Here is a 20,126-nt window from a genome sequence, read left to right on the forward strand (position 1 = left end):
GCTCCCCTGGCCCCATTTATAAGGCAGTGGTGCCATGGGTTGGTGACCAGGATGTCACATGCACTGCATTTGGTCAAAAGCTTTGAAATAACAACAGAAAATGCTGGAAAAACTCAGCAGGCCAGGCAACATCCGTGGGGAGAAAATAGAGTCAACGTTTCGGGTGAAAACCCTTTGTCAAGACTAAAGAAGCACAGGAAATGAAATGGATTAAGAGGCGAGGCTGAGGGAGAACAAAAGAGAAGAGACATTAAGAGGTATTCAAAATGAGACGAGATGGTGATCAGACTAGTGGAGACAAAAGACGGCTCTAGATTAGGTGTGAAATGTGCTGGCAGAATGGGAGACAGCTGCCATGTGGTAGAGAGGAAAAAAAAACGGGGGGGAAGGCAAAAAGGTGTGGATAAAAAATATAAGTAAAAATGTAATAGGGGCCGAGGATATGATCTGAAATTGTTGAACTCTATGTTGAGTCCAGAAGGCTGTAAAGTGCCTAATCGGAAGATGAGGTGCTGTTCCTCGAGTTTACGGTGAGCTTCCGTGGAACAATGCAAGAGGCCGAGGACGGTGAGGTCCGAGTGGGAGTGGGGCGTTGAATTAAAATGACAGGCAACCGGAAGCTCGGGGTCACCCTTACAGGCTGAACGGAGGTGTTCCGCAAAGTGGTCACCCAACCTGCGTTTGGTCTCCCCAATGTAGAGGAGACCACATCATGAGCAGCGAATGGTCAAAAGCTTTCCCTTTATTAAAGGGAAGAGAGGTTGAGCCAGAGAATACGTTATTTTGATTTTATAGGGAGTACACAGTCAGCTTCAGTCTCCACAGCCGCTTCTCCATCACATCACCGGAGCAGTTATCCAGTGCCTCAAGCCCTGCTAACTGGTTTCTAGAAATACCGAACTAGATTTCTGTGAGTTACTGGGGAGATAGTTTAACTTCCCTTCCCCGTAATACAATTTCTGAGAAGTGCTGAATGAAAGCTGACGAGCTCAGTTCGGAAACACTAGCTGTGCATCACACCTCCGCTCGATTTACCTCCACTGCATAATTGGTGCCCTGTCAATGGAGAGGAAGTGATGTCGGAGAGCGAGAGTATGTGGGCACAGCCCATACTCTGTCTCTCTGGAAGCCTCTGACTGCTTGCTGGAAATCCCCCACTATTTCCACAGCCTGCGTGGCGCGTAACAGCTCCCTGCAATGCCCAGACTGTCAATTTACCGGTAGTAAAATCACCCGATATTTGGACTGGTCAGCTAATTGAAAAACGCCAGCACGAAAAACGTAAGGGGCTGCGTCACTGGGAGGGAAGCACAGTCCGTGTCAGAGTGTAGCACAAACCGCGGTCACAGTAACTCCGTATCACTTACTCATCAATCCCGTAGCTCATTGGTAGCACGCTTACATCTGAGTCAACGGTTGTAGGTTCAAGTCTCACTTCCGCCACTCAAGTATGTACTCCAGGTTGACATTCCCAGTGCAGTGCTAAGGGAGTGCTGCACCGTCGGAGGGGCAGTACTGAGGGAGTGCTGCTCTGACAGAGGGGCAGTACTGAGGGAGTGCTGCTCTGACAGAGGGGCAGTACTGAGTGAGTGCTACTCTGTCGAAGGTTTAGTACTGAGGGAGTGCTGCAATATCGGAGGGGCAGTACTGAGGGAGCGCTGCACTGTCGGAGGGGCAGTACTGAGTGAGTGCTACTCTGTCGAAGGGGCAGTGCTGAGGGAGCGCTGCACTGTCGGAGGGGCAGTGCTGAGGGAGTGCTGCACTGTCGGAGGGGCAGAACTGAGGAAGTGCTTCTCTGTTGGAGGGGCAGTATTGAGGGAGTGCTGCACTGGTCGGAGGGGCAGTACTGAGGGAGTGCTTCTCTGTCAGAGGGGCAATACTGAGGGAGTGCTGCACTGTTGGAGGGGCAGTACTGAGGAAGTGCTGCACTGTCAGAGGGGCTGTACTGAGGGAGTGCTGCTCTGTCAGAGGGGCAGTACTGACGGAGCGCTGCACTGTCAGAGGGGCAGTACTGAGGGAGTGCTGCAATATCGGACGGGCAGTACTGAGGGAGCGCTGCACTGTCGGAGGGGCAGTGCTGAGGGAGTGCTGCAATATCGGAGGGGCAGTACTGAGGGAGCGCTGCACTGTCGGAGGGGCAGTACTGAGGGAGTGCTTCTCTGTCAGAGGGCAGTACTGAGGGAGAGGTGCACTGTCAGAGGGGCAGTACTGAGGGAGTGCTTCTTTGTTGGAGGGGCAGTACTGAGGGACTGCTGCTCTGTCGGAGGGGCAGTACTGAGGGAGCGCTGCACTGTCGGAGGGGCAGTACTGAGGGAGCGCTGCACTGTCGGAGGGGCAGTACTGAGGGAGAGGTGCACTGTCGGAGGGGCAGTGCTGAGGGAGTGCTTCTTTGTTGGAGGGGCAGTACTGAGGGAGTGCTGCACTGTCGGAGGGGCCGTCTTTCGGATGAGATGTTAAACCGAGGCACTGTCTGGTGGACGTAAAAGATCCCAGGACACTATTTGAAGAAGAGCAGGGGAGTTCTCCGTGGTGTCCTGGATAATATTAATCCCTCAACCAACGCCTAAACATTGCTGCTTGTGGGAGCTTGGGGGAACTTGTTGTGTGCAAAATGACGGCTGTGTCTCCTACATTAAAACAGTGACTACACTTCAAAAGTACCTCATTTACTTTTGGTAGTGATACATTTTGATAGGAAGAATGAGGAGAGGCAATATAAACTAAAGGGTACAATCCTAAAGTGGGTGCATGAACAGAGAGACCTGGGGGTATATGTGCACAAATCATTGAAGGTGGCAGAGCAGGTTAATAAAGCGGTTAAAAAAGCATACAGGATACTGAGCTTCTTAAATAGAGGCATAAAGTACAAAAGCAAGGAAGTTATGATGAACCTGTATAAAACACTGGTTCAGATTCAACTGGAGTCTTGTGTCCAATTCTGGGCACCGCACTTTAGGAAGGATGTGATGGCCTTAGAGAGGGTGCAGAAAGGATTTACAAGAATGATTCCAGGGATGAGGGACTTCAGTTATGTGGATAAACTGGAGAAGCTGGGGTTGTTCTCCTCAGAGCAGAGAAGTTTGAGAGGAGATTTGATAGAGGAGTTCAAAATCATGAGGGGTCTGGACAGAGTACATAGAGGGAAACTGTTCCCATTGGTGGAAGGGTCGAGAACCAGAGGATACAGATTTAAGGTGATTGGTAGAAGAACCAAAGGAGACATGAGGGAAAACTTTTTTTACGCAGCGAGTGGTTATGATCTGGAATGCGCTGCCTGAAAGGGTGGTGGAGGCAGATTCAATCGTGGCTTTCAAAAGGGAATTGGATAAGTAGCTGAAGAATTTTTTTTTGCAGTGCTACAGGGAAAGGGCGGGGGAGTGAGACTAGCTGAAGTGCTCTTGCAGAGAGCCAGCACGGGCTCGATGGGCCGAATGGCCTCCTTCTGTGCTGTAACATTCTATGATTCAAGGATTCATCGACTGTAAAGCTCTTTGGGATGCCCTGAGGGCGTGAATAAATGCAAGTCTTTCTTTCTTTATAACCCAAATCCCAGTGTTGTTCCCAGTGCTTTTCCCTAAACCATTTCTTATAATATTCACATCACTGATCCCAGTAATATTCCTTTTAATGTTTCCAGTTCTGCCGTCAATTTTTAACCCCATTTTGTTTGTCTTTATAACTCCTTCACTCCTCCCACATTAAATTAACAAAATATAGGACATAGTTTCAATTCTTTGTGCATAATCAGTCATTGTGGCACTGGAGCTGTGAATGGATACATACTGGAGCATTTGCGATGCTGAGGACATCATGGATAGCATGTTTAGGGATTTGGTCGCACCGCAGGTAAAGGCTGCACAGGCAGGAAGGGAATGGGTGACCGCCAGGCAGAGTAGTAAGCGCAGGCAGGTAGTGCAGGGGTCCCCTGTGGCCATCCCCCTCTCAAACAGATATACCACTTTGGATATTGTTGGGGGAGATGGCTTATTGGGGGAAGGCAGCAGCAGCCAACTTGCTGGCACCATAGGTGGTTCTGCTGCACAGGACGGGAGGAAAACAAGCGAGAGACCTATAGTGATAGGGGATTCTATTGTAAGGGGAATAGATAGGCGTTTCTGCGGCCGCAAACGAGACTCCAGGATGGTATGTTGCCTCCCTGGTGCAACAGTCAAGGATGTCTCGGAGCGGCTGCAGGGCATTCTAGAGGGGGAGGGTGAACAGCCAGTTGTTGTGGTGCATATAGGTACCAACGATATAGGTAAAAAACAGGATGAGGTCCTAAAAGCTGAATATAGGAAGTTAGGAGGTAAATTAAAAAATAGGACCTCAAAGGTAGTAATCTGAGGATTGCTACCAGTGCCACGTGCTAATCAGAGTAGAAATAGAAGGATATTTCAGATGAATATGTGGCTAGAGGAATGGTGCAAGGGGGAGGGATTCAAATTCCTGGGACATTGGAACCAGTTCTGGGGGAGGTGGGACCAGTACAAACTGGACGGTTTGCACCTGGGCAGGACCAGGACCGATGTCCTAGGGGGAGTGTTTGCGAGTGCTGTTGGGGAGGGTTTAAACTAAAATGGCAGGGGGTTGGGAACCTGTGCAGGGAGACAGAGGAAAAGGAAGCAAAGATAGAAGCAAAAGACAAGAAGGAGAAAAGCAAAAGTGGAAGGCAGAGAAATCAAGGGTGTAAATCAATCAGGGCCACAGTAAATAATAATTCTAAAAGGACTAAGAGTGTTAAAAAAACAAGCCTGAAGGCTTTGTGTCTTAATGCGAGGAGCATTCGTAATAAGGTGGATGAATTAGCTGTGCAAATAGATGCAAACAGATATGATATAATTGGGATTACGGAGACATGGCTCCAGGGTGACCAAGGCTGGGAATTCAACATCCATGGGTATTCAATATTCAGGAAGGACAGGCAAAAAGGAAAAGGAGGTGGGGTAGCATTGCTGGTTAAAGAGGAGATTAACACAATAGTAAGGAAGGATATTAGCTCTGATGATGTGGAATCTGCATGGGTAGAGCTGAGAAATACCAAGGGGCAGAAAACGTTAGTGGGAGTTGTATACAGACGCCCAAACGGTAATGCTGAGGTTGGGGATGGCATTAAACGGGAAATTAGAGACACATGCAATAAGGGCACAGCAGTTATCATGGGTGACTTTAATCTACATATAGATTGGGCTAACCAAATTAGTAACAATACCGTGGAGGAGGAATTCCTAGAGTGTATACGGGATGGTTTCCTGGACCAATATGTCGAGGAACCAATTAGAGATCAGGCCATCTTAGGCTGGGTATTATGTAATGAGAAAGGATTAATGAGCAATCTTGTTGTGCGAGGCCCCTTGGGGAGGAGCGATCATAATATGATAGAATTCTTCATTAAGATGGAGAGTGAAGTAGTTGACTCAGAGACTAGGGACCTGAATTTAAGTAAAGGAAACTACGATGGTATGAAGCGCGAATTGGCTAGGATGGATTGGGGAATGTTACTTAAAGGGTTGATGGTGGACAGGTAATGGCAAACATTTAAAGATCGCATGGATGAACGACAGAATTTGTTCCTCCCTGTTTGGCATAAAAATAAAACAAAAAAGGTGACTCAACCGTGGCTAACAAGGGAAATCATAAGATCCAAGGAGAGGACATATAAATTGGCCAGTAAAAGCAGCAAACCTGAGGATTGGGAGCAGTTTAGGATTCAGCAAAGGAGGACAAAGGGATTAATTAAGAGGGGGAAAATAGAGTATGTGAGTAAGCTTGCAGGGAACATAAAAACTGACTGTAAAAGCTTCTATAGATATGTGAAGAGAAAAAGATTGGTGAAGTCAAGCGTAGGTCCCTTGCTGTCAGAATCAGGGGAATTTATAATGGGGAACAAAGAAATGGCTGACCAATTAAATACATACTTTGGTTCTGTCTTCACAAAGGAGGACACAAATAAACTCCCAGAGATGTTGGGGAACATAGGGTCTAATGAGACGGAGGAATTGAATGAAATCAGTATTTGTAGGGAAATGGTGTTAGGGAAATTGACGGGATTGAAGGCTGATAAATCCCCAGGGCCTGATAATCTACATCCTAGGGTACTTAAGGAAGTGGCCCTAGAAATAGTAGATACATTGCTGGTCATCTTCCAAAATTCTATAGACTCTGGAACAGTTCCCATGGATTGGAGGGTAGCTAATGTAACCCCAATATTTTAAAAAGGTGGTAGAGAGAAAATGGGGAATTATAGACCGGTAAGCCTGACATCGGTAGTGGGAAAAATGCTAGAGTCCATTATAAAAGATGCAAAGAGTTGGAATAAATGGGTCTTTTTCCGAGTGGCAGACAGTGACTAGTGGGGTACCGCAGGGATCGGTGCTAGGACCCCAGCTATTCACAATACATATTAATGATCTAGACGAGGGGACTAGATGTAATGCCTCCAAGTTTGCAGACGACACAAAGCAGGTGGGCATGTGTGCTGTGAGGAGGATGCCGAGAAACTCCAGTATGATTTGGACAGGTTGGGTGATTGGGCAGATGCAGTATAATGTGGATAAATGCAAGGTTATCCACTTTGGCGGCAAAAACAGGAAGGCAGATTATTATCTGAATGGCAATAGATTGGGAAAAGGGGAAATGCAACGAGACCTGGGTGTCCTTGTGCACCAGTCGCTGAAGGTAAGCATGCAGGTGCAGCAGGCGGTTAAGAAGGCAAATGGTATGTCTTGCTGCAGTTGTACAGGGCCTTGGTGAGACCACACCTTGAGTATTGTGTGCAGTTTTGGTCACCTTATCTGAGGAAGGATGTTCTTGCCATGGAGGGAGTGCAGCGAAGATTCACCAGACTGATACCTGGAATGGCAGGAATGACGTATGAAGAGAGATTGGGTCGATTAGGCTTATATTCGCTAGAGTTTAGAAGAATGAGAGGGGATCTCATTGAAACTTATAAAATTTGAACAGGACTAGACAGACTAGATGCAGGAAGGCTGTTCCCGATGGCGGAAGAGTCCAGAACCAGGGGTCACAGGCTAAGGATAAGGGGTAAGCCATTTAGGACAGAGATGAGGAGGAATTTCTTCGCCCAGAGAGTGGTGAACCTATGGAATTCTCTATGATAGAAGGCAGTTGAGGTCAATTCATTAAATATATTCAAGAAGGAGTTAGATATATTTCTTAAGGCTAAAGGGATCAAGGGATATGGGGAGAAAGTAGGGACAAGGTACTGAATTTGGATGATCAGCCATGATCTCATTAAATGGCGGAACTGGCTCGAGGGGCCGAATGGCCTACTCCTGCTCCTATCTTCTATGTTTCTATGGCTTTTTAAAAATGGTTAATACACAACCAGTGACCCGTCGGGGTGGGGGAGGGGTGAAAGGAGATTCTGTCACTCGGGAGGGATGGGGGCCTGTCACTCTGGGGGGTCTGTCATTCTGGGGGGGTCTGTCTCTCTGCGGGGGCTGTCACTCTGGTGGGGGGCTGTCACTCTGGGGGGGGGCTGTCACTCTGGGGGGCTGTCACTCTGGGGGGGTCTGTCACTCTGGGGGGGCTGTCACTCTGGGGGGGCTGTCACTCGGGGGGGCTGTCACTCGGGGGGGCTGTCACTCGGGGGGGTCTGTCACTCTGGGGGGCTGTCACTTGGGGGGCTGTCACTCTGGGGGGGTCTGTCACTCTGGGGGGACTGTCACTCGGGGGGGCTGTCACTCTGGGGGGCTATCACTCTGGGGGGTCTGTCACTCTGGGGGTGTCTATCACTCTGGGGGGTCTGTCACTCTCTGGGGAGGGCTGTCACTTTGCGGGGAGGGCTGTCACTCTGGGGGGAGGGCTGTCACTCTAGGGGTGGTCGGTCACTCTGGGGAGTCGGTCACTCTGGGAAGGGCTGTCACTCTGGGGGGGGTCTGTCACTCTGGGGGGGGTCTGTCACTCTGGGGGGGTTCACTCTGGGGGGTCTGTCACTCTGGGGGGGTCACTCTGGGGGGGTGGTCTGTCACTCTGGGGTTCAAAGCAGAACCTGGCAGTGAGCAGCCTGTGACCCAGCCCTCAGTGCGTTTGCAGCAAACAGGACGATTCCTTGGCTGATGTCACTCCGGCCCAGAAACCATTACCCCCCCGCCCCCCCGGCCAAGGAACTCTCCCAATTTCGCAGGCCCAGAAACCCATTTTCCTCCCCCCCGGCCCAGGAACTCTCCCCATTCCATGGACATCAGCTGTTTCCTCCTCCAAGTTCCCATTGACTATTTGTTACAACTGAGATCTGTAAATGGAGAATCTTCAACTGAACTTCAGATCCTATCTCCTTTGGTAAAGGCACCACCCGGTGTAATACCGAGCCCCACACAGAGCGGGAAAGGCCCAGGCTCCATCCCTGGCCTGTGCTGAGTTAGCTGATCTCATCCGGTGTGACATTTGGGGCTAAAACTGAATTGGATTAGGTGGAAAACTTCAGGTTTTCTGTTCCTGATCCAGTGAGCTCACTCTGTGAAAACATGTGGCCATGAACCTCGGGTGAGAACAGGAGCGTGCCTGGCAGTGGTGCCACCCTTGGTCAAATAGCCTGTCACCTTTGCCAAGGTTCACACATTATGAGTGGTCACTTGGGTGAGATACTGAAGGTTATTCCATGTGGAACCATGGGTCGGGGAGACAAGAGGAAATGTATCTCTTGTCCAGTGAGAACCGCTCCCCCACCCCGCTCTCTAGTCACCTCCTCCTGATGAGCTGGAACCCTCAGTCCCGCCATGCTGAACCGGAAACAGCAGTACTGGCGGGTCAGTGAAGCGCAGTCCCTGAATCATGATCCCAACTACAGACAGTAGCTTAACACACTGTCGATAAACTAGGTCGCAGCACTTTCCAGCGTGGGTTCCTGTCACAACGCGGCTTTGCACGGACTTTATCTGAAACCTTATCTCCACACACACACACACACAACCAGAGATGTTCCTGTGAAATCTCCTGCTGCACAGTGACTCACTGTTGCTGCTCGGCAGCCCCTCCCCCTCCCCTTCCAGGCACTGACTCACGTAGGGGTCCAGCTCTAGAATGCCAGCCATTGTTCATGAGTTTAAACAGCGAGCGTTACCCAGCTATTAACCATGGTGGGCGTTGCAGTCGATCTCCAGGAGGATCAGGACTTCCCAGCCCAAGTGTAAGGCCAATGGGAGTGTCCTGAATGGGATAACAGTACAGACTGGCCCCCCACTCTGTGTCTGCCTCATGTATAACTGAGCAGTTTCTATAAGGGAAGCTGGTTTGCGTGATGTTATCTCGATGACCATCGGCTGTAGAACATTAACCCGGGGGGGGGGGGGGCGGTCTAAGTGATGGAAAACAGGAGGCTGCTCAAATCAGACACGTCAACCCATCCATCCCTTTATCAAACGCATTCCCCCAGAACTCCCACCAGTCTGCCCTCACCCTGACCCTCCAACCCTCACTCCGACTGTCGCCATCACCTTGACTCTCGCCCTCAACTCGACCCTACCCCTCACTCAACCCTCTCCCACAAATCCAGACGACGAGGTCATTTACATATGCGCTGGTTTCACAGCGTGATGGGTCACTTTTAGGCTTTGTTTTTTTTAATTCATTCTCAGGATGTGGGGGTTATTGCTCATCCCTAGTTGCCCTTGAGAAGGTGGTGGTGAGCTGCCTTCTTGAACCGCTGCAGTACGTGTGGTGAAGGTACTCCCAACAGTGCTGTTAGGGAGGGCTTCCAGGACTTTGACCCAGCAACGACGATACATTTTCAAGTTAGGATGTTGTGTGACTTGCAGGTGGTGGTGTTCCCATGCGCCTGCTGCCCTTGTCCTTCTAGGTGGTAGAGGTCATGGGTTTGATGGTGCTGTGGAAGAAGCTTTGCCGAGCGGCACCATGTTTCAGACACAGAGCTATGACCTCAGGATCCTGAGGTCGATTCCTGCCCCAATCAGTGGAATGAAAGTGTCCTCAGTCTGATGAATGGAAGAGTCTTACACTGAAGTGGTGAGCAATCCCAGCACATTATCCAATAGGGCTGGGCACACAGTATAAAACTACCAGTTCAGACTGAAACACAATGATGCCTGGCACAACAGCTGGTACTCTTCTAAAGCTGGTGATCAGATGCGCTGTCGACTGAGCTTTACTCTGTATCTAACCCTTGCTGTACCTGCCCTGGGAGTGTTTGATGGGACAGTGTAGAAGGAGCTTTACGCTGTATCTAACCCATGCTGTATCTGCCCTGGGAGTGTTTGATGGGACAGTGTAGAGGGAGCTTTACTCTGTATCTAACCTATGCTGTACCTGCCCTGGGAGTGTTTGATGGGACAGTGTAGAGGGAGCTTTACTCTGTATCTAACCCATGCTGTACCTGCCCTGGGAGTGTTTGATGGGACAGTGTAGAGGGAGCTTTACTCTGTATCTAACCCATGCTGTTCCTGCCCTGGGAGTGTTTGATGGGACAGTGTAGAGGGAGCTTTACTCTGTATCTAACCCATTCTGTACCTGCCCTGGGAGTGTTTGATGGGACAGTGTAGAGGGAGCTTTACTCTGTATCTAACCCGTGCTGTACCTGCCCTGGGAGTGTTTGATGGGACAGTGTAGAGGGAGCTTTACTCTGTATCTAACCCGTGCTGTACCTGCCCTGGGAGTGCTTGATGGAACAGTGTAGAGGGAGCTTTACTCTGTATCTAACCTATGCTGTTCCTGCCCTGGGAGTGTTTGATGGGACAGTGTAGAGGGAGCTTTACTCTGTATCTAACCCATGCTGTTCCTGCCCTGGGAGTGTTTGATGGGACAGTGTAGAGGGAGCTTTACTCTGTATCTAACCCATTCTGTACCTGCCCTGGGAGTGTTTGATGGGACAGTGTAGAGGGAGCTTTACTCTGTATCTAACCCGTGCTGTACCTGCCCTGGGAGTGTTTGATGGGACAGTGTAGAGGGAGCTTTACTCTGTATCTAACCCGTGCTGTACCTGCCCTGGGAGTGTTTGATGGGACAGTGTAGAGGGAGCTTTACTCTGTATCTCTTCTCTTCTTAGGCAGTCCCTCGGAACCGAGGATGACTTGCTTCCACACTAAAAATGAGTTCACAGGTGACTGATTAGTCCAATGCGGGACCTACAGTCTCTGTCACAGGTGGGGCAGACGGTGGTTGAAGGGGTGGGTGGGTGGGGTGCTTGGGTTGACGTGCGCTCCTTCCGCTGCCTGCGCTTGGCTTCCGCTTGCTCCCGGCAAAGAGACTCGAGGTGTTCGGCGCCTTCCCGGATGCTTCTCCTCCACTTTGTGCGGTCTTGGGCCAGGGATTCCCAGGTGTCGGTGGGGATGTTGCACTTTTTCAAGGAGGCTTTGAGGGTGTCCTTGAAGCGTTTCCTCTGCCCACCTGGGGCTCTCTTGCCCTGTCGGAGCTCCGAGTAGAGCGCTTGTTTTGGGAATCTCGTATCGGGCATGCGGACGATGTGACCCATCCATCGGAGCTGATCGAGTGTGGTCAAAGCTTTGATGTTGGGGATGTTGGCCTGAGCGAGAACACTGACATTGGTGCGCCTATCCTGCCGATGGATTTGCAGGATCTTGCGGAGGCAGCGTTGGTGCTACCTCTCCAGTGCTTCGAGGTGCCTGCTGTACATGGTCCAGGTCTCCGAGGCATACAGGAGGGCGGGTATCACTACTGCTCTGTAGACCACGAGCTTGGTGCTGGGTTTGAGGTCCTGGTCTTCAAACACTCTCTTCCTCAGGCGACCGAAGGCTGCACTGGCACGCTGAAGGCGGTGTTGGACTTCGTCATCGATGAAGCATGTCGATGTATCTAACCCGTGTTGTACCTGACCTGGGGGTGTTTGATAGGGACCCCAATCCCTGATCTATTTTTCATCCCTGAACTTGTACAAAATATTTACTAGAAACGTAAAAAGGAGAAAACCCAACTTGTCAGTGAGTGTGAATTGGTGCAGGGTTATATTTAGATCGTGAACAGGATGGTGGGCTGCATCAGTCAGCGGTGCGCAAGTTCATTATTTGCTTCACAGATGCAGTGCGTGCAGGAGCCAGTTATGTAAATACTGACACACAGCTCCTTCAGAATGTGAGGAAACTAACCGTTACACAACTAGCCCACTGTGTTTATAAAGACGGCAGTCTAAAGCAGCAACAATTGCTACACACCCTCAGATGATGGAATCCTGCAACACACCTCGCCCCCTCACATGGGTTCCTACAAGACAGACCAGGTCTTTGCGTTTAATTGTCTCCTGACCCCATTTGCTGCTTCACTCTCCCTACCCGGTAACATATCCCACAATTCAATGAACCCTTGGGGCGGAGGGGGAGAGAGGTTCCACCTGCCCTCTTACTCCTTCCTACATTGACCCTTCACCTCAGCACACTATTTGCCTCAATCCATTTTCCCAATTCCCTACATAATTTTGAAACCTTCAATAATGACGTGCGAAATTAATTCCAAGAGAGAGGGGTCAGGGAATCACTGGGTAAAGATGGTGAGTTGCCCGGGCCTCAGTGGAAGCCCTTGGTCTGGGACCGATATCCCCCGGAGGTCCTGTCTGTCGTTGCGAGCAGCAGTTTCCCTGCAGTGTCCTGTTTTGTTAGAGGTTGGTCAGGATTTATAGAGCAAGGTTTTACATGAGATAATTTTACAGACTGAGGGCTGGTCTCAGGAACATGAGCACAATAGCAAAATACCGCAGATGCTGGAAATCCGAAATAACAACAGAAAATGCTGAAAAAACTCAGCAGGCCAGACAACATCCATGGAGAGAAAATAGAGTCAACGTTTCGGGTCGAACCCCTTTGTCAAGACTAAAGAGCCACAGGAAATGAAATAGATTAAAAGGCCAGGCTGGGAGAGAAGAAAGAGAAGAGACATTAAGAGGTATTCAAAACGAGACGAGATGGTGATAGGACTAGAGCTGTCTTTTGTCTCCACTAGTCCTATCACCATCTCGTCTCATTTTGAATACCTCTTAATGTCTCTTCTCTTTTGTTCTCTCCCAGCCTGGCCTCTTAATCTATTTCATTTCCTGTGCCTCTTTAGTCTTGACAAAGGGTTCACCCGAAACATTGACTCTATTTTCTCCCCACGGATGTTGCCTGGCCTGCTGAGTTTTTCCAGCATTTTCTGTTGTTATCTCAGGAACATGAGCTGTACACTCTCAAACTGTCCAAATGTTGGAAATATCTGATCAGGACCAGGACTGCGCGTTGGATGTCTTGCTGCAGTTGTACAGGGCCTTGGTGAGACCACACCTTGAGTATTGTGTACAGTTTTGGTCACCTTATCTGAGGAAGGATGTTCTTGCCATGGAGAGAGTGCAGTGAAGATTCACCAGACTGATACCTGGGATGGCAGGAATGACGTATGAGGAGAGATTGGGTCGATTAGGCATATATTCACTAGAGTTTAGAAGAATGAGAGGGGATCTCATTGAAACATAAAATTCGAACAGGACTAGACAGACTAGATTCAGGAAGGATGTTCCTGATGGCGGAGGGAGTCCAGAACCAGGGGTCACAGTCTAAGGATAAGGGGTAGGACATTTAGGACTGAGATGAGGAGGAATTTCTTTACCCAGAGAGTGGTGAACCTGTGGAATTCTCTACCACAGAAGGCAGTTGAGGCCAATTCATTAAATATATTCAAGAAGGAGTTAGATATATTTCTTAAGGCTAAAGGGATCAAGGGATATGGGGAGAAAGCAGGGACAGGGTACTGAAATTGGATGATCAGCCATGATCTCATTAAATGGTGGAACAGGCTCAAGGGGCCGAATGGCCTACTCCTGCTCCTATCTTCTATGTTTCTATGGATGAATCGCTGATCACACCTTATGCGGACAGGATAGTTCATGAATTACCGGGATCCTGGAATGCCAGGAACTATTCAACAATCTGTCACTCCCGGCACCAAGCATCGGTCAATGGGAGCTCAGGAGATTAAGTGGGTGGGTAGAGCCGGTGAGAGGGTACATGGGCTGGAGAAAGAGTGGGACTGATAGCTCCAATGGCGTTTTCTTGTTTTGTATGTTTTTCCTTTTGATAAAACATTTGCCAAACGATCGGTTTCATGGACTCCGCTCTACATTCAGGCTGAAAGCCCCCCTTGTTTTTATTTATTTCTCTCCTATTCTCCCAGTCTCCCGTTAGTGTGAGTAGTCCAGCTCCCCGCTGCATCCCCTCTCCCCCCCGGGAAAATGCTTGTCTGCCGATGGTGGAATCTCAGCATATGGGGAATGGTAGGAAGCTAAGTCTTGCCTGGTGTGGGAACTGTGCCATTCGTCCCCAGCGGGCACTGCGCCCCGGAGCCCCAACTCCCCGCGAGTGAATCGAATGATCAGAGGAAATGTGCAGACACAGCATTACTATCAGACCATCGGTCTGAAACTTTCCTCCGTAACCTGTCATCTGAACATGTTCCATTCGTGTTTGCCCCTCACACTTCTCACAAGTTTCTGTTTGTTTAATCAGGGTTTTCTCAGTTTCTGAAAAACAAACATTTTCCATACCACTCGTTTCGAATTGCAAAACTAACAAGCAAAGGATGTGAGCATAAATCAGGCAGCTTATAAAACACAGGCCGTAGCCAGGGGCCTACAGCCTGAGACAGTGATCTGCCCTCAGACCCAGAGCCCCCGAGACAAGGGCCTGTCCTCACATCCATCCCCCGAGACAGGGGGCTTCACTCACACCCACACCCCCGAGACAGGGCTCTACACCCAGAGCCCACGAGACAAGGGTCTACACTCACACCCAGCCCCGAGACAGGGGTCTACACTCACACCCAGCCCCCGAGACAGGGGTCTACACTCACACCCAGCCCGAGACAGGGGTCTACACTCACACCCAGCCCCTGAGACAGGGGTCTACACTCACACCCAGCCCCCGAGACAGGGGTCTACACCCAGAGCCCCCGAGACAGGGGTCTACACTCAATTCACAATTCACAATTCAAATCGCTTTATTGGCATGATAAGTTACATCTTATGTTGCCAAAGCATCAAAATACATTTATGGTTTACCACATAAACGCAGTTCTATTCATACAGTGTATAAACAGGTATATCCCCGAGTGTATAAATATACATTCGCATTGTTTATATATATTCTTTTCTTAGTTTACTGGTTGGCTCTCTGTTCATGGCAAGCTGTAACATAGCGTGCCGCCAGTGTTATACAGCTTCTCTCCTCTCCCAGTAGGAATGGGAGTTTTTGGTTGTCATTCAGATTTCTGAAATCAGGGCATATTTGTGAGAATTTTTGGTAGAAATTCTCCCTGATGCCCTGATATTTTCCACAAGCTGTGAGGAAATGCATCTCTGTCTCCACCACTCCCTGACTGCAGTGCGAGCATATCCTGTCCTCTCTTGGCAGCCTGGTCTGCCTGTGTCTGCCTTTTTCGATCGCTAGGCTATGTTCGCTAAGTCTGTACCTTGTCAAGGTTCTTCTCAGTTTGTTATCCTTTACCATGGTCAGGTAATCAGCTATGTTGTATTGTCTGTTTAGGGCCAGGTAGCAATTGAGTTTGCTTTGGGTTTTTGTTGTTTCTGCCCAATATGTCAGATATTTTTCCTTTTGCTTAGCGACGATTGTGTTGGGTCGAATTCTTTGTGTTACCCTGTCACTGTCCTGGGGCTGGTTATTGTTAGTATTGTTAGTAGTTACTTCACTGAGTCCCAGGACTAGTTGACTGAGGGTATTCTTCTTTATGGTCAGCTCTTGGCATTTCAGGGCGTCGTAGTGATAGCATTGGGGATTGCTCATTTGTAGGTGATTCCAAAATTTGGTGGCTCTTTTTTGGATAGTGATTATTAATGGATATTGGCCTAGTTCCGCCCTGCATGCATTGTTTACTGTTTTCCTTTGAGTCCGGAGGATACTTTTACAGAATTCTGCATGTAGGATCTCAATTGGGTGTTTGTCCCATTTTGCAAATTCTTGTTGAGTTAGCGGTCCCCATACCTCACTGCCATAGAGTGCAATTGGTTCAATTACTGATTTGAAAATTTTGAGCCAAATGCTAATTGGGATTTCTATTTGGATTGATTTTTTGATGGCATAGAAAGCCCTTCTTGCTTTCTCTTTCAGTTCATTCACAGCCAGTTTGAAGTTTCCCGTAGAACTGATTTTTAAGCCCAAGTATGTGTAGTTAGTGGTTTGTTCAGTTTTGGTTGTTCCTACTGTGAAATTTATTTTGGGTCCCTGATGTTTGGATCTTTGCTGGAACACAAGGACTTTGGTTTTTTGGGGATTTATTGTCAGGGCCCAAGTCTGGCAGTACGACTCCAGCAGGTCTAGGTTTTGCTGTAGCCCCTCTTTAGTAGGTGACAGCAGAACCAGGTCGTCTGCATAGAGGAGGAATTTAACCTTGGATTCATATAGGGTGAGGCCGGGTGCTGTAGATTGTTCAAGTAGTTTTGCCAATCACACCCAGCCCCCGAGACAGGGGTCTACACCCAGAGCCCCCGAGACAGGGGTCTACACTCACACCCAGCCCCCGAGACAGGGGTCAACACTCACACCCAGCCCCCGAGACAGGGGTCTACACTCACACCCAGCCCCCGAGACAGGGGTCTACACCCAGAGCCCCCGAGACAGGGGTCTACACTCACACCCACCCCCCGAGACAGGGGTCTACACTCACACCCACCCCCCGAGACAGGGGCCTACACTCACACCCACCCCCCGAGACAGGGGTCTACACTCACACCCAGCCGCAGTTCTTGTTACTGTACGCGCTCACTAAACCACCATGACCCAATTAAGGTGGGAAGTAGTGAACCCAATGACCAGTCAGCTGCCAATGTGATCGTCTCACTTTAATCACTCGGCTTTCTCTGGCGCTCACCGCAGGTTATGTGGTTTCCAGGTTGGCTTCGCGGGGCGCAACTTGGAATCAGTTCCAGAGCAAATCACCTTAAGTAATAAAATCTGGGCTTTCTGTTTTTAAAACAACTTGGCCGGATATGAACGGAACTGTTTGGGTCTGTAATATTCCACCTGACATTGCCAGGAGGCTATCCGCCCCACGGAGTATTTCCAGCTCTGTGCTTGAGCCCAGGAACTCGGAGCCTCTGCCCAGACCCGGCCAGACCCGGATGCAGCTCCTTTTTGAAGGACTTCCGTTTGCCAGGAGATAAGAATTCTGCTCTCTCTCTCTCTCTAGATTTTAAACCTGTGCTCTTCACATCGACTTCATCCCCACCTCAGCATTAAAATATCTCAATCATATTCCACCCCTCCCCCCGCAATCGAAAAACTAAAATAATCAGTGGAATGCGACAAGTTAAAGTGGCCGAATTCTCGAGAAACGTTTATAATTGGGCGACTGGGCTGTGTAAACCGTGTCAAAGTCCATCATAACAAATTCAAGGGACAGTGACCGACAAAACCCGCCCCAGTTTTAATCCCCACCCACAGCAGGCAGGAATTAATGGGGGGCGGGAGGCTTCACTTCATAAAAAGCGATGAAACAAATTAAAAATTGAACCAAGTGATGAAAACTAATTTGGCAGTTTTACATATAAACCGCTAACTCCCAGTTCCTGCTCCTGGAGTTCATTCCCAGTTATATTTGAACTTGTTACTCCAGTTCCTGCTTCTTATTCAGCCTCAGTAACTCACCCCGATTCTGATCCACACCCAGCTCTGCCTCCCGGGCCCGGTCCTCATGGTGCCGAGGGCTCCAGCTCCACCTGGACTGATTCTCAGAGTCTCGGTGAAGCCGTTTTTGAAGCCGGCCCACTCGCTTCTCAGAACACTTCACTGAATCGATTCGCTCACTGAGATTCAAATGACTGTGAGAAACAGGCAGTGTGTGCAGGGGAGGAAACAGGAACAGGCAGAACCACAACCAGAGACGCTTAAAGAGACCGTGCCAGAGAGAAAGAGACAGGCAGATTGACTTAGAGATAGAGTGACCGAGAGAGGTAAAAACACTGACGGACAAGAATAGAGAGATAGAGTGAGACAGATAGAGTGACAAAGACAGAGAGTGACAAGTATGATGGAGAGGGAGAGAGAGAGAGAGAAACTGTACTTTTTGTTATGTAAGCTTTGGCAATATGGTTCCCTGTAAACTTTCATGCCAATAAAGCATTTGAATTGAATTGAATTGAATTGAATAGCAGAGTAACAGACAGGACAGACTTATACACAGACACAGAGAGGTGTGGAGAGAGAGAGTGAGAGGGGGCAGAGAAACTGCAGGGAGAAACAAGGAAGGAGATGGAGAGAAATGGACAGATAGTGACAGCGTCAGGGAGAGAGTGAGAGATAGAGGGAAAGAGATAGGCAGAGAAAGAGACCAAAGTGTGACAAGGAGAGAGTGACAGAGGCAGATGGAAAGAGAGAGAAAGGCATAGAGATACAAACGGAGAGGAGAGGCAGTATGTGTAGAGGGTGGCGAGGATGCTGAAAAAATGGCCAGCAATATATTCAATAACAGAACAGACACATTATAAAATGAACACAAAAGCTTAATAAATATGAAACTTTATACATTATTAAGGAAAGAACATTATTGCTGGTTTAAGGAAAGCAAACAGCAGCTGCAGACCGACAGATCCAATGGTCTCCAAATCACAGGAAAATCTCAGCTTTCACCCTGCTGAGGAGCTAACGGGTTTGGTGAAGAGGCTTTCATTCTGGGAGGGGCTCAGTACAGAGGTGGGGCTCTGAGGGCGGGGGTATTCTGGTTTTGAAATCTGCGAGGGGAGATTTTCTTGTGTGAGCCTGAACAGTGACTTGGACCAAGTGCAATGTCCACACAGACTTCAACAGGAGTCACTGGACGGTGATCAGGACCAGGAACCCTGGCTGATATTTCCCTTCCCTAAACCAGGGGGGCACTGAGGATTGTAACACTCCCTGCTGCCTGCCCAGCTGAGACCAGCTAACTCAGCACAGACTGAGAATGGAGCCCGGGACTCAGTACCTCATGGGGTGAGGCAGTGACCTACCTGTCCTTTGCAGCATCGCTCTGCTGCAAAGTCCCATACTCCACTGAGAGTCACAGTAGGGACACTTCTCCAGTTCGCCACCAGCACTATGACCATTGGACAGACAGACGGGCACATAGTTTGCCCAGCCACATGTTGTTGTGCCAATCCTTGCTCAGTCATGTGGCTGTCTGGAAGGAAGGGGAGGGAGAGAGGGGGAGAGGGGAGAGGAGAGAGGGGGAGAGGGGAGAGGAGAGAGGGGAGAGGAGAGAGGGGGAGAGGAGAGAGGGGAGGAGGAGAGGAGAGAGGGGAGGGGGAGAGGAGAGGAGGGGGGAAGAGGAGGGGAGGGGGAAGAGGAGTGGGAGCGGGAGAGGGGAAGAGCAGCGGGAGAGGGGAAGAGCAGCGGGAGAGGGGAAGGGGAGCGGGAGAGGGGAAGGGGAGCGGGAGAGGGGAAGGGGAGCGGGAGAGGGGAAGGGGAGCGGGAGGGGCGAAGGGGAGCGGGAGGGGCGAAGGGGAGCGGGAGGGGCGAAGGGGAGCGGGAGGGGCGAAGGGGAGCGGGAGGGGCGAAGGGGAGCGGGAGGGGCAAAGGGGAGCGGGAGGGGCGAAGGGGAAAGGGGAGGGGGAAGGGGGAGCGGGAAGGGGAGGAGGGGAAGGGGAAGTGATGAGACAAGGGGAGCGAGGGGAGGGGAGGGGGAGAAGGGAAGGGGAGGGGTGGGGGTTGGGTGGGAGATGGGAAGTGGGGAGAGGGGGAGAGGTGACGGGAGGGGGAGGGGACAGGAGAGGAGGAGGAGAGGAGAGGTGGGGCGAGGGGAGATGACATGTAACTCGATTGTTTAGTTCTTATTCATTGCCACACGTCACAGAGTGGGCTGCCCAGGTCCTGCTGATAGCTGGGTGATTTTACAGATCTAAATAATATGGTGGATTTTTGATTCTCAGGGATCTCGGGGACAAGTCACCAGCTTGACACACACTTCCTCGCCCCCGCAACACTGAGTCCATGTGCAAAGCATCCCGATCGCATGTTGCACCCCTGCCCACTGATCGCTCAGTCTGTAATAGGTCACGAGCATCGACATTCTCAGTTCCTTTCTGAGCACATGCAGGAACGCTCCACAGAGAGCGAGACGGGTGCCTCAGAAGATCAGAGTTCAAGTTCCATGCCAGTCTGTCCATCGTAATTCCAGGTCCCGCTGTT

The 20,126-nt window shown here is 49.9% G+C and overlaps 1 protein-coding gene across 3 annotated transcripts in view; it reads right to left on the minus strand.

The window, feature by feature from the left end:
- Window positions 1-20,120, minus strand: part of LOC147100667 (tumor necrosis factor receptor superfamily member 25-like) — a 71,599-nt gene extending 51,479 nt beyond the window's left edge. The window contains exon 1 of one of the 3 annotated variants that reach the window (XM_085967159.1): window positions 17,613-20,120. In XM_085967159.1, coding sequence (XP_085823285.1) covers window positions 17,613-17,660 — 48 coding nt within the window. In that variant the 5' untranslated portion in view covers window positions 17,661-20,120. The other 2 variants (XM_085967160.1, XM_085967161.1) reach the window with 2 other exon arrangements.
- Window positions 20,121-20,126: the final 6 nt, after the last annotated feature.

The sequence above is a fragment of the Somniosus microcephalus genome, chromosome 25 (genome assembly GCF_052327205.1).
Source record: "Somniosus microcephalus isolate GS21.2 chromosome 25, FLI_Smic_1.0, whole genome shotgun sequence".
Taxonomy (NCBI): Eukaryota; Metazoa; Chordata; class Chondrichthyes; order Squaliformes; family Somniosidae; genus Somniosus; species Somniosus microcephalus.